Source organism: Mya arenaria, chromosome 4, assembly GCF_026914265.1.
Source record: "Mya arenaria isolate MELC-2E11 chromosome 4, ASM2691426v1".
Taxonomy (NCBI): Eukaryota; Metazoa; Mollusca; class Bivalvia; order Myida; family Myidae; genus Mya; species Mya arenaria.
In genome coordinates, this window is record NC_069125.1 from 61,851,766 (window position 1) to 61,867,339 (window position 15,574).

At 38.5% G+C, this 15,574-nt stretch overlaps 2 protein-coding genes across 2 annotated transcripts; one reads left to right on the forward strand and one right to left on the reverse strand.

The window, feature by feature from the left end:
• Positions 1-2,412: 2,412 nt before the first annotated feature.
• LOC128230966 (coiled-coil domain-containing protein 63-like) lies at positions 2,413-14,858 on the forward strand. Its single transcript, XM_052943392.1, has 11 exons — positions 2,413-2,582; positions 3,052-3,241; positions 3,814-3,933; positions 4,680-4,861; positions 5,187-5,380; positions 5,684-5,841; positions 6,429-6,560; positions 9,690-9,797; positions 12,978-13,121; positions 13,587-13,708; positions 14,645-14,858. The coding sequence occupies exons 1-11, from the start codon at positions 2,413-2,415 to the stop codon at positions 14,805-14,807; spliced, it is 1,683 nt and encodes a 560-aa protein (XP_052799352.1). The 3' UTR covers positions 14,808-14,858.
• On the reverse strand, positions 10,693-12,627 carry LOC128233099 (homeobox protein ceh-10-like). Its single transcript, XM_052946982.1, has 2 exons — positions 12,274-12,627; positions 10,693-11,149 (listed from the first exon to the last, which is right to left on the reverse strand). Exons 1-2 carry the CDS (start codon positions 12,625-12,627, stop codon positions 10,958-10,960), a joined length of 546 nt encoding a protein of 181 aa, XP_052802942.1. The 3' UTR covers positions 10,693-10,957.
• Positions 14,859-15,574: the final 716 nt, after the last annotated feature.

Here is a 15,574-nt window from a genome sequence, read left to right on the forward strand (position 1 = left end):
ATGCGTTCCATGTTGCCAAGTTTGACCATGCGTTACATGGTGCCAAGTGTGACCATGCGTTACATGGTGGCAAGTTTGACCATGCGTTACATGGTGCCAAGTTAACCCATGCGTTACATGGTGCCAAGTTTGACCATGCGTTACATGGTGCCAAGTTTTACCATGCGTTACATGGTGCCAACCTTGACCATATTTTACATGGTGCCAAGTGTAACCATGCGTTACATGGGGCCTAATTTGATCATGCGTTCCATGTTGCCAAGTTTGACCATGCGTTACATGGTGCCAAGTGTGACCATGCTTTACATGGGGCCAAGTTTGACCATGCGTTCCATGTTGCCAAGTTTGACCATGCGTTACATGGTGCCAAGTGTGACCATGCGTTACATGGTGGCAAGTTTGACCATGCGTTACATGGTGCCAAGTTAACCCATGCGTTACATGGTGCCAAGTTTGACCATGCGTTACATGGTGCCAAGTTTTACCATGCGTTACATGGTGCCAACCTTGACCATATTTTACATGGTGCCAAGTGTAACCATGCGTTACATGGGGCCTAATTTGATCATGCGTTCCATGTTGCCAAGTTTGACCATGCGTTACATGGTGCCAAGTGTGACCATGCTTTACATGGGGCCAAGTTTGACCATGCGTTACAAGGGGGCTTTTTTGACCATACGTTACATGGTGCTAAGTATGACCATGCGTAACATGATGCCAAATTTGGCTATGCATTTCATGGTACCTAGTATGACCATGCGTTACATGGTTAAAAGTTTGACCATGCGTTAAATGGTGCCACGATTGACCTTGCGTTACATAGGGCCTAGTTTGACCATGCGTTACATGGGGCCAAGTGTGAACATGCGTAACATGGTGCCAAATTTGACTATGCGTTTCATGGTACCTAGTTTTACTATGCGTTACATGGGGCCTTTTTTGACCATGCGTTACATGGGGCCAAGTGTGACCATGCGTAACATGGTGCCAAATTTGACTATGCATTTCATGGTACCTAGTTATACCATGCGTTACATGGGGCCTTTTTTGACCATGCGTTACATGGTGCCAAGTTTGACCATGCGTTACATGGTGCCAAGTTTGACGATGCGTTACATGGTGCCTAGTTTAACCATGCGTTACATGGGGCCAAGTGTGAACATGCGTAACATGGTGCCAAATTTGACTATGCGTTTCATGGTACCTAGTTTTACTATGCGTTACATGGGGCCTTTTTTGACCATGCGTTACATGGGGCCAAGTGTGACCATGCGTAACATGGTGCCAAATTTGACTATGCATTTCATGGTACCTAGTTATACCATGCGTTACATGGGGCCTTTTTTGACCATGCGTTACATGGTGCCAAGTTTGACCATGCGTTACATGGTGCCAAGTTTGACGATGCGTTACATGGTGCCTAGTTTAACCATGCGTTACATGGTGCCAAGTTTGACCATGCGTTACATGGGACCAAGTTTGATCATGCGTTCATGGACAGCTACAGAGGTCATCATTTTTTAAATCGAATTTTGAGCAATCAAAAACCGATTTTGGTGACCATATTTAGTTTATCTTAACATTTTATCTATGGAATTCAGAATTAAGGGCCATCGCATGTGAGTGTTTATCTGCAATGCGATTCTCGATTGTATATAGATGAAAACGCTGTATCTCGAAACTACGATAACGAAAACGCGATCGTACGTTGACGAAAACATGATAGAATAATGCATTGTCATCGTATTGTCTCGTTTTCGATATAGTACTGTAGAGTGGATTTTTATTCGTTATTTTCTAAAAAAAATGTGCGTTTTTAGTGACGATTTTCAATATAATTTGTTTTTACAATAGTGATATACCCATATAGATCCATGAGATCGGTGTTGATAAAAAAGTTATACCTACCTCTCTTTTGGAGATGCTAGTGAAAACAAATGGCCCCCAATACATTTTTTGGAATGGCAAAAAAAAATAATACTATAACAAATTTCTTGTCCTGCTGTTTGAACTCCTATATGTAATTTTATGGTTACCGCTTAACTGGAAGTATCCCAAGTAACAAAAGGAAACTGGGCTTGACTAATTGTAATTAGCGTAATAGTGCGTAACGTACAAACAGATCGTAAACTCGTGAATTAAGGGCGCCTAACGTAACGCGATCCGGATATGACGTAAAATTAAAAACATGACTTCGCAGTAGCGTTTGGCGCGTTTGTTTTTCGAAAAAATACAACACAACTGGTAAGATGATTTCCATACCGAGAGTTTTTAAACAATGATATTCTTTCTGTTGAAGTCGATGTACTGCGTTATTCTTTTTAAATTGTGAGAACCAACTTGTTCAGAAAGTAAGCTTCTTATTAAAGTACTGATTTTTTGAGGCAGGGAACGGGAAGTACAAATCGTACAATGCCAGTTAATCCCGGAAATACGGCCAAACGGTCAGTGTGCGACGATGATGCGCAAGATGAGTTTCAAATGGAGTCAGAACTACGTCGTCTGCAGCGCCAGCTTCATGTTATGGAAGGCGACAGACGCGCTTACAGCGAGGAGTCGTGCAACTTGCTCAGGAAACAACAGTTCGTGCATGTTTTGTCATGTATCTTTAATAAATTCCAAACGCAGTTTTGTGAACACAGTGTTAGACATGAGTTTCGATTGAAAACAATGAACAGTGTTAATTATTAAGACCTTTCCTATAAAATGATAATGGAAGTGAAAGTTATAACGTTCTGTCCGTTCATTTACACTTATCAAAGAAATACCTTGCAACATATTCAATAACTCAAAATCCTCGACAGTCTTAAGCACACTAATCTAATATTTTTAATGAAAGTCTTAGCTGTATTTTGTACAGCAAAGGGTCATGTGTTTTCTTAACAATTCGTGGTCGCCGGATTCACCTCATTTGCATTGTTGGAGGGCTGCATTGAAACCCTCTAGAACTATACTATATCCATGTATCCGTCCGCAATACATTTTAACTTAGGATTTACAAATTGTATGTAAGTCAGTTATAAAAATAGCACACTAAATTCACAAATTCAGAGCTGAGATCGAGGCTTTGCACGCTGAAAGTGAGGAGATTGGGAAGGTGTTGCGACTTGCAAGAAGTGAGCGAAACCAGGGCGGCGAGAGCCGAGACATCGAGCGTCTTCTCAACCTGATCGACCGCCTGGACGAATGCAAGCGTATGTATAGAGATGAGGAGCGAGAGACCAAACAGCTCGACACTGAAGTATGTTGCTAAGTATCGTGTATTGTAAATATTCTTTGTAATACCTTATAACGGGCTTTCCATGTTATTGCAGTCGTAGATTTACGTATATCTTCTGGCGAAACGTTTCAAATGATTTCACTGCAGTAATCATCGACAACCACGTAACTTTCTTCCGTTACACTTTATACATAAAGAACGAAGCATAGCGTAGTACAGTAGTGTATCGGGGATTTCCGACTATGCACGGCAGCATGCAAACGAGTGAATTGTGTTTTAGACTTAATATGAGCAATGGTCTTGTCTTGAAGACGATCGTAAATGATATGTTGTATTGTTAGATATCGATTTGATGTCTCGTATGTAACTCGGTGTAAAACTATATAATGATCTATATACCAAGACTGCTGTTTGATACTTGCAACGGTTTTCAAATCTAAGCCATCCAAATTTTTCAAACAATTCATCTCAAAAAGTTCTGGTAGGCTTTGCAGCGCTTTGTGCAGCATGGTTATGTTTATCACATTTGATCATCATAATCGCTCAATCATATATCGCAATGTCAGATCCGTATTTTGCCCTTCGATTTACAGATACAGAACGTGCAAGAGCTTATAGCTCAGGAACGGAAGTTGGTAGGAAGCGTTTCAGAGCAGGACTCGCAGGTCATCGTCTCCAAGCGTCTGCGCGTCACTGAAAACAGACTGGACCAGGTTTGTGTTTTCAATATACGTACCAGGTAAATCCATTTTTCTGCGCCCGGGTTTGCTTGGAACATTGGGCCGATTGTTCAGAACATTGTTAAAGTTAACAATGTTCTTGATTGAATCGCTCTTAACTTTCAAATCTTTAATACTCTGGCCCCAATTTCTCGAAACTTCTTAAGTCTCTTATAACAGGATTTAGCTAATCTCACTATTTTTGTTGTTCTATAAAATGTGTTTAATTAACTTCTTCAAGAATTTTTAGAAATTATGAAGGAATAATCTGTAAGATTATCAGAATAAACCATTTTTCATTTATCAAAATCCATTTTTAGTATGTATTTTGGCTAATTGAAGTAAGCGACTTAAGCCTGTTAAGCTTAAGAAGTTTCGAGAAATTGGGGCCTGAACGTTTCATGGATACACGTGCGGTATTTTACACATATATTGAGACAACTGACTCAGCTATGCTTGTTTTACTTAAATACTCGAACATCATTAAGAAGTTCACAGTTCAAAGTTAACAACGATACTGTTTACAATGCTGTTAACTTTAGCAAAGTTCTAAGCAATCGGCACATTATGTCACCTGTTACAACAGTTGGTTAAATGGATATACTTTGATGACATACTTGCATTTACAAATGCTCGTATATTTGCGTCTAATTTGGTGGATTGAAAAAGGAAAGGCAAAGGCAGTTGTAGACAATAATAAAGCCAAGCCAGTAAACGAATTTTTCATTCTCCCTGTCCAGGAGCTGATCAAGTTCAATAAGCAGCTGGCGACGAATGCGCGCCTGCGAGAGGAGCTTGACCATCTGCGACAAGAGAAGGCTGTGTTTGACGCCATATACCGCCGACTTACGGGCCAGCTAGAGGACACCAAGCGCAATATTAGCGACTGTATCACACAGGCCTCGCACGCGTACGATGAAAGGTAAAGAGAACAATAGGACTCGTTTTCATTTTAATTTGCATGCTATTTTATTCACATCTTTGATATAAAGGTACACAGGCCAAATGTCATTAATTAACAAAACCATAACTGGCACATGTCGTCTTGTTTGACCATTTAGTTTCAGTACCGGCAATGTATACAGCTTTTTCTATGAAGCTGTGAAAGTTTCCCAAATAAATGCACCAAATTATTGCATTAAACTTTAATTCGAATGTTGTACACAGCACACACACATATATATATATAACTTGTAAAAACGAAATATCTATATATTTTTCTTAATCTAATCGTCACATTGCTTTAGGGACGAGGCGCAGACGAAGATGATCGCGCTGAAGGAGCGGTCAGACAAAGACAATGCGCAACAGGAAGTGGAAATGAAGGAACTCCTGCGCATCATCAGGCACGATGACCGCCTCAAGGAGTTCATGGGCGTCAAGTCACAGGACCGCGCCGACCTTCGCGAGGAAGAGCACGCCAAGAAGATGAAGGGCAAAAGTAGGGATGGGTTAATCTATTTAGAAACGATATTGTTGTGTTAAAATCGTGTTTAGAATATTTAGCCTATGCTTAAAAATAGTTCCGAGCAGTAGCGTATCCAAGATTTCCTTACTGGGGGGGGGGGGGGGGGTAAGGGGGGGGGGGGGTAAGGGGGGTGCTAAAGCGTCAAATACTCTAAACTTTAACAGAAGCTAGTTTAAGAAGCTACGAAAGCAGTTTGCCTACCGTGAGAGTGTTATAGTTTGAATAGTTCATATATTAAAACAAATTCTAAGGACACTACATGTTTTGTTGAATCAGCAAGCACAGACGGGGACTCTGACATGGAGAAGCACACCATCCGGCAGCTGGAGGATGCGTTCGCGAGAATCACGGCCGCTACTGGCGAGGGCGACATCGGCACGATCGTGGCTGACTATATCCGCAAAGAAGACCAGAACTTCGCCCTGTACAACTTTGTGAGTGGACACACACACAACACTCCGAATTCACCCAATAGTCCTTGTTCAGTATATCCTTAAAAAAATACGCATATTTGTTTTTGGCTACAAATGTTGGTAGCCATGGTTTTATTTTTCTACATAAACCGAGCAATTTCCATTTTAATCATAGTTAGGGCTGTTTACACAAGTACAACGTGCAACACTCTTTGAGGCGTGGCCAGTTTATTTCGCATTTTACGATGCTAATTTTGTCGTACCCACACTAATTCAGCAGGGGTTCGAACAGCTAATAATTGCCGGGGAACTGGTTGAGTATGAGCAATTAATGCCCATAACAGTGGAGCTTAGACCCTTTACAATTTTTTTTCCAAAGTCCGTTATATAGAGTAAAAAATCAAGGGACTTCATAGCCTTTTCCTTACAAATGTCTGAGCTATCACAATTTTCACATCTGTACAATAGCTGAAGTTTAAAGCAACCGTTCCATAACTTTTGATCCTCTATGTTAAGTATAGCTGTTTGAACATATCTGCTACGATTACATGCTTTGTAAAGGCGTGACAATTTAAAATTAATGTCGTATTGTCCGTCCGTGCGTGCAGGTGAATGAGCAGAACGACGCTGTGGAAGCGCTGCAGGAGGAGATATCGGCCTTGCAGACGGAGATCGCCCGTTTCCGGGATGACGAAGTCAAGTTCGAGCAGAACAGGCACACGATGATCAGGGAAATGGAGGTGGGAACTAATACATTCTTACTTTATACTGTCATTATAGTTTTGAGTGCAGAAGCATTGTTGGGCAAATTGTTTTCTTCTTTTTCTCTGCTATTGGGATGAAGTAGTATTGCTCGTTCTTTTCGAAGGCGATATCGCCAAAGCATTGGAAACAAGCAAATTCGTTGAATTGATATCCCCCGCCTGATTGGGCTAAGTCAAGGAATGGAAATCAATTGTTGATGAAATACATATATATAAGTTTGAGTTTGATTGCAACTGTTTGAAATAAAAAGACAATATTGTATATAATGTAACATTTAGAATTGACCAAAAAACCTAGTTTATGACTCCATGTTACCCAGTTCCAAACTAATGACTAAGATTTCATCAAGGCAAACATTCTGATCAAGTTTCATGAAGATTGGTCCAGATATATTGCAAAAATTATAACCTCTAGAGTGTCAACAAGTTTTTTTTTAAGATTTGACCCAGTGACCTCATTTTTGACCCCACATGACCTACTTGTTTCAAACTATTCCAAGATTTCATTGAGGCATTCTGATTAAATTTCATGGAAATTAGAGCAGATGTATTGCCTCTAGTGTTCCCAAGATGTCTGTAAGATATGACCTAGTGACTTAGTTTTTAGCCCATATGACACACTTTTAAACCGCAGTCAAAATTTAACCCAAAATAACATTCTGACCATGTTTGAACTTAATCAGACCAATCACCACCATAAAATAGTTTCGGCCAAGATTTTTGAAAGATTTGACCTTGCGACCTAATTTTCAATCATATGAACAGAACAGATCATTTATTTACCAGAAGATTATAGACCCATGTGGCCGAATATCATACAAAAATGGCGACAAGTACAAAACATGTGTAAATATTCATACATATATATGACCTTTCGTGCTCTACAGACAACATATAACATACCAAAACATACAATAACCACAATTTTAAAAATACAATTAATGGTATATAGGTGATCATATTTTATATCCATATACATAATAACCCACACATACATATACACATATAACACACACACACACACACATACTTATGTTGGATATAATGCAACATTTCTAAGTTCGAAAGCCTTGTATATAAACATACTCAGATTTTTTTAAATAGTTTCATTTTCTGTATTGATCAACGCAATTAATTTATACATACTAGGATGTTGTCTATAATACCTAGGTATAAATATCATTCTTAGTTCATTAAATAAGTTGCACTCTAGAAGAAAATGGTATTCATCTTCTAATAAGGAACAAACAGTGCATTTACGTTCATTTAGGGGCGTTGATTGCGGTTTATTCCATCGTCCCGTTTCAATGCTTAATCTATGTGAAGATAGCCGCCATTTGGACACCGACATTCTAAATTTAGTCATATTTATTATGTTGAGATATGAATGAAATCTAAATTCTGACACATTTTTGTAAAACCTAGCCCTACTGGACATGTCTAATCTACTTTGCCAATCTTGAATAAAAGTATCTTTTAACCTTTGTTTAACAAGACACAAAAATATATTAACATTTCCAATTTCTTGATAAAACCAGGCATCATATAAGCCTAAACTACAAAGTAGGTCTTTTGTGAGTGAACACCAATTTGGTTTGTTAGGATGCTGTTCCATATCTGTTTTCAGCATGTTATAAACCTTTTTATAATATTTACTTTCATTACTATGTAATAGTTTCACCCAGTATTTAATTATACTCATGTATCTTATTGTCTTAAAGCTATAAATGAAGTCATTTTGTGTCGTCTTTTTTACACCGAGAAGACGTTTACAGAATTGTAAATGGACTCGTTCAACTTAATTGCCTTGAGCAAATCCCCAAACTTCCCCAGCATAATTTAAAATAGGCGCAACAAGTTTGTCAAATAAATCAAGTCTATGTTTAACTGATATGCTAGTAATTTTATAAAGATATTTATTCATTGTTCTATTAGTATTGACTACGAGTTTCCATCTATTACAATATTCAAACAAAGCATCTAAACTTAACTGTAGTTCATTTTCAGAATTTGCAAATATTACTATATCATCAGCATATAAAATCAGAAATATTTTAAACATATTAACATCTATGCCATCTAGGCCTTTGTGTATAAAAACATCTTCTAAATCATTTAAAAACATAGAAAATAGGAAGGGCGACAAACTTTCGCCTTGCCGTACACCTAACCTACAGTGATATGTGGCCCAGTTTCAAATAAGTCAAAGATTTCATCAAGGAAAACATTCTGATTAAGTTTTATGAATATTTGACCATGTATAATGCCTCTATTATGTTCCAAACATTTTTCTAAGATTTGACCTAGTGAGCTAGTTTTTGACCCCAAGTGATCCGCTTTTAAAAGTGGTCGAGATTTGATCAAGGGAAACACTCTGACCAAGTTTGAACATTTTCTGATCAATGCCTACTAAGATATGGTACCGGACGGACGGATGGACGGATGGACGGAATGACAGACGGGCAACGCCAAAACAATATCCCCCTCCCGAAATCTTCGATTCGGCGGGGGATAATAACTTCGACGTCTTCAGCGTCATACAATAAACAGGAAATGGGAAGAAAATTGCATGCTTATAAAAGCTATAACAAAATATTTTTTTCCAAGCATTATTATGAACCATAACATGTTAGGCATAAGTGTTTTATGAATCTGAAAGTGTTTAGATTTGTCCTGAAATATTATATTGCCGGATATATTAGCTTTCTGAACATCGGCGTTTTTTCCTGCCTTATCCTGGTTGAATTTGAGCCTTGCGCCTAACATATAACCAATCTGGTGTGGTCTTGTTGAAAACCATTCGAAATATGCACATGCAACCTGGGATTATGTATTATTTGTCCTAGATGCAACTTAGTATACATGTTACCAATGACAATTAATGAAAATTAGCAGATGTGTAGCATGTTCAATAATTCTTGAGGGATGCCCTTCTAGCCATAGGGGAACATAGGCAAATGTTAGCTTTCGTTTGTGATTTTCTTGATAAACGATCGTGGCACTAAATGGAACTACTGATAACGTGTTATAGTCTCCTGAAACATATCTTTCATTGTACAAAACTATAGCAGACACGGGGATCACTAAACTGCTGTACGTTTGTAGATTACGGCTGAGCGTTACTGCCAGGAGATGGAGGAGGCGGACAAGAAGAACACGGTCATCTGTAAGGTGCTCGACGAAATACGGGTCGCAGTAGAAAATCTCTTCAAGGTAAATTTACATTGTGGCTTTTATTGGCCATGATATAGATCGCTTCTGGAAAATAAATTCACGTGTTTTCCTCTTTAAGTGCTAGTTACCATCGAACCATGAATCAATATAAAATCATCTGCTGGTTTTCGCATTGCATTCATTGAATATACATAACCCATTTCTAGCAAATAATATTGATATATACCAACTTACAGAAGGGAGGAAATAATTCTCATAAAACTATGTAGAGATTTATTGTATGCGGTATTTATTAAATATTTTTTTTGAAAAAAAATGACATCAAGCACAAGGATGATGGGTAAATTCACAGATATGCGTACAACGTTTGATTGAGATTGTGTTGTTGTTTTTTCTGTTGAACAACACCGGATAGTATAAGTAATGCATACGATAATTGTTTGTTTCAGTGTAAGAATACCATATATTTCACTGAGTGAGCTCCAAACGCTATATTTCACGAGTTACAACTTACGTCATTTCTTTCGGTGCTCCCGGGTGGTCAAATTATTCTTACAAATAATAAAAAAGGATATAAACTGATTTTAATTGATTTTAGAAAAGCGCGCCAAGATATATGAAAACGTAACGTCATTGTGGAAATGGCGTCTTTTAAATTGTGCCCCTAGCTGCCCAGTTTCAAGTGTTCGCACCGACGTTTGTTTCGGAAGTGAGAGCAAGCTAAAATATCAAAACAGTGAAAAATATGAAATTGTTATTTCATTGGTCGAAATTCGATTTTTATATTTCTTGAGTTGACACCCATATTGTTATAGGTACAAGTAAAGAATACAGTATGACAGCCAGACAGACAGACAAAAGTATTTATTGTCGTTAACTGAATAGTCTATTGTAAAGCATTGAGAACGAAAACAATTAAGGAATTAAACGTTCATGAACATATCTGAAAATAACAATAATACTAAGATTATCTACATTTCTTACTATAACTCTCGCTACCACTTTCATTTTTTATTGATAATTAAATCATGATTTTGAATGATTGTCTGTGTTCATACAGCCAAGAACCTGAATCTGAATCATTGTCGATAACTGACTGAACACAGTTCGTCACATAAAGCGTCCTAGCATACAGATATTCGAATTCTGTTAAGCATATATTATTCAAACACGCTTCGACTGTGGCACTCGGAAGCTGTCTACAAGTCCTCGATCTGGAATCCTGAGTCCTTCCCGTAGAGGAGACGGCCGTCCGTGAGTGTGATCCCCCGACAGGCGTCCGTCATCGCCTCTTCTAGATGCGGGCTGTCTGGCGCAAGGATATCGCCCTCCGCCGCAGCCGCCATGCGTATGATTCTTCCGAACAACGGGAATTTGTTGATTGCGCTCGGCTGAATATATATGAAAGGACGAAATATTATTTACGAAATTAAAATATCACTGTCAGATGTACACATGTATCATATATGTCTAATATGATGTTCTTTATGTTACATTTTCCTGTATCACTAGCGGATCCAAGAAAGGGGGCGCATCCGGCGCCCCCCCCCCCCCTTAAATCGTCCAAGTTTATTTCTTATTTCAATATAGGAGAAAAAGGTAATAAAATACGCCTTAAATGCACCATTTCGGACTGGAAATTGGAAATTGTTAAAATGTTCATGGGGCAGTACCCAATCTTCCCTCCCAACACATTAAACCTAATGTATTTAGGTTCTGAAGGAGGGGTGCAGATTATGCCCCTAAGCTACGCCCGCTTATATCGAATCCTGAATCCGACCTTGTGTATAATAAGTTTTTGCTTACGTACAGTTTTGTCCCGATATCGTTGCATTGATTGAATAACAGATACATATATTAGTTGATACAATGATTGAATACAATTTCCCCAAATCCTCAATTTCATTCATGAATATATCACAGGCGCGTAGCTAGGGCCAATTTAGGATGACGCAGATCGATGACGGACAACATATTTGACCCCTTCACCCCTACCCCACTTCCGTTTTTATTTCAAATTCGGGGGTTTTGGTATGACAAATTCTTCGACCTGTCAAAATTTCATTACGCAACTGCATATTTGCGTACAGTCAGCTACGTGCCTGTTCAAGTGTAATTAACCAAACAACAGTACTGTATGCACATAATTGCTCTGTGGCGTTGAATAGTGTTCGACACTTACTGCCAATTTCAAAGAGAAAGCAGAACATACTTTCTAAAGCTATGTAGTAATCTTGTTTCAAATCAGAAGTTCTTACTATGTTTTAAGATTAAACTTCCAGGAACGGAGAAGAATGCTAATTTATCCAAAATAACATTAATTGTCTTCCATGGCGTTAACAAGGAGTCTGACAGACGGCCAACACGAAAAATATCTTGAAGTTCAAACTTAAATTTAGGATTCTCGTCTCCTAAAGTTTGAAAGTCTGTGTAAGAGTTTCCGGAACAACGTTTTATTTGTACATTCAATTTTAAACTAATTTCAAAATAAAAAAGAAAACTAATTAAACCTGACCTTTGATTTATGTGTAGTGTCTGTCCGGGGACTTTTCTCCGAGAGATCGAGGGGCTCCAGCTGATCCATCATGAGCGATCCTGTGGTCGCCCCTCCGGCCCCGCCTCCGTCTGTACATGTGGCTGTCTGAGCCTGTGGCTGCATCAACCGTCTCTCACGAGCTCTCCGATTTTGGAACCAAATTGATATAAAGTTCTCCGATTTACCCATTTCCTTTGCAAGTTTGATCTTGGAATATCGGTCGGGCCTCGGGTCGGATCTAAAAGAAGTTTCTAAAATGTCTACTTCATCCGGTGTAATAACAGTTCTCTTTCGTTTCTTTTTTGCTCGAATAAACAACTTTCTGTCTTCCATGTTTCGATCTTCATTAATTTGATGACGTCACCACAACAATTTATTACGTCATGTTTATTTGTTACTATTTATTTTAAACCTCCTGTTTTCGGCATTGTGACCTCAGCCAGTACTGTACACGATCATGAAATATAAGTAATATGATATAGCTTTTTTGTAATGACATTATGTATATATTTATTTGTGTTTAGTCCAGGGTTTAATTGTGTGTCGAGGTAAAATACTGGTTTTATGGTTACAGTATAACACAAGTGTTCACCAGACACTCGAGAAAAAAAATCATCGTTTTATATATACGTTGGTATTTTGTCGGTCTATTGATACATAAACAACGTGTTTCTGTGTTTTAGGAGGCGGGCTGCGACTCCAGCACGATCTGCGACATGTTGGGGAGTGAGCAGGGTGTGACGTACAAGAACATCTTGCAGTACATGGGCCTCATTGAACAGCGGACCATGGAGCTTATCAAGATACAACAGTACATCCAGATGAAGGTACCATACCCCTCAGGGTATATTCATATAAATATAAATTTTCAGACGATTCTCTTGAATAACCTATTAAGTAAAGGCAGCAATGCATTCCCATTCAAGTGCCCAGTCTATCAATATAATTTATTCAGATGGTTCTAGAAGATAGCATGAAAATTAAAACCTATTTTGAATACAACCTACATTGAGAGTTAACTTTCGCGGGTGTTCAAAGACTCATCCGATGCACAATCATAGTGTCAGATTTTGCATTGACAATGTGTCAGCCAATGAGGTTGTATTTAAGTCAGTAAGATGACATTGATTAAAATCTAAACGATTATTAATGGTTTGTTCACTACGTTCACTCCGTCCATTCGATATCATTAAGATTTTAATTAATGTCATCTAACTTTGATTGATCACTATTAACAATTAATCGCGTTAAGATGCTCAATCCCATAAACTCATATTCACAATGTCTTGCAGAAGGAGCCTCCGAAGCAGGAGCGGAAGGACGGGAAGTCTGGCCCGGCCACACCGGCCTCCCAGAACAGCCGACGGGCCAGCCCCCGCTACACACAGATCGCCATCGTCCCTCCACACACAGGGTATGTAACAAGAGAAACGTAACCCAGAATGAAGATGGTTAACTGGTAGGGACTAAGAATGGTCCGCCTTCCAGAAAGTACACTCTTCTGGTTTCTACCAAAGAAACGGACATAAACGCCAAGGGCGTACCGGGAGCATTTTGAATCGTACGCCCGTATGCCCTGAAAGTTATTTAATTAGTCTGGTCTCAATATGGGTGGGACGGAAAGGGGTCAGTCCCCTTACGTAGAAAATATTTGAATAGTTATATAGGAACATTTTTTTTTTAATTTTCATGGCTCTAAACGCCAATATTCAGTGATATTATGACAAACTTAGACCTGTAAAATCAACCATGTTTATTTTCGTCCTATAAAGCAAACGAATGTTATTCCTAATGTCGGGAAACCAAAATTGATTTGTACGCACGAGCGTACCGGAGTATGTCTAGGTACGTCTCTGAACGTGACTCTGTTAGTTACATTATCACTTGTGCAGTAGAGCTTATACATGTAATACTAATAGCGTTATTTTTAACTGCATTTGATTCCCGGTCGTTTTATTTTCGATGCGATTGGATTTATGCAGATCATCAAAAAATCACGAGATTGAAATATTTCCTCCCGAATCAAAATTCATTACTATTAAATCGTTTATTATTTTCCTTAATGTATAACACTTTTTTAGCTATTTAGAAAATAGGCTTTGTATCGTTGAGACTACATTACATTGTTTTCATATTAGATCTAACTTTGCGCAATGGCACTGGCTGTAACCTGACCTCAGCAGAGATTTGTATAATGTACACATCTATGATTCGTTTAAAATAAAGATGTGAAAAAAAGAAATTTTGAATTTAACTAAAGTCAGCTCACCGTCCACGTGCGTATAACGAGTCAAAAACAATGCCTTTTATAAAGCGATACATATTAATTAACATTAATGTCCCTGTGCAGCGAAGAGGAGGAATTGCTGGATGAGAGCGAGTTGCGGCCCCTGACAAGGAAAGAGATAAAGGACATGGTGATGAAGAACCTGGGCTCAAGGATTGTCGGCGCCGGGGACCAGCGCAAAAGGTCCGGGAAACGCAACAAGCAGACGACAAACGCTTACAACTAAACTGACATATTGGATGATTGGGAGGGATGATGCCTTACCGTCAGTCCAGCAACCGAGGGTGAACATAATATAATATTTGGTTTTTGTGCACATAAAGCTATTTTGAAAAAAGGAAGATTTTTATTAAAAATGCAAAAATAAGTCATAAAACGTGTTCTTTGGTTTGACTGCACCTGTCACTTTTCATGATTCCATTATAAGTTGAGTAGTTTCGTGAAATCATTATGAAAGTCATTGTGACTGCATGTATATATTTCATCTGGGTCACCTTGCCAGTTCATACTTTAATATTGCCCCTAAGTAGTATTGTCAATTGAACTGTATACAGAAGTGGCTTGAAAACCTTTGGGTTTGATCAAATGTCATGGACATGTATTGTTTGCTCTGTTATGTAATCAAACTTATCAAGTTCGAAAGAGATCAGCATTGAGGACACTTATAACAAGTGACTTAGTTAAAAAAAATCACAAAATTTAACCCTTACATTCAAAATGTCCATGCTTATTTAAAAATCTTGATAAAACAGCATAAAACACCTGCATTAATTTGTATATAACCGGTCGACTTTTTGTTTTTATCAAAGTGAGCCGACATGTTTATTGATTTGTCAACATTTAACCAAAGTTGACTGTTGACTAATTAAAGTTCTTCAATGTGCCTACCGCAACTTGAGTTCCCACCCTACCGCAACTTGCTTTCCCACCAAACCGCAACTTGCGTTCCCACCCTACCGCAACTTGCGTTCCCACCCTACCGCAACTTGCGTT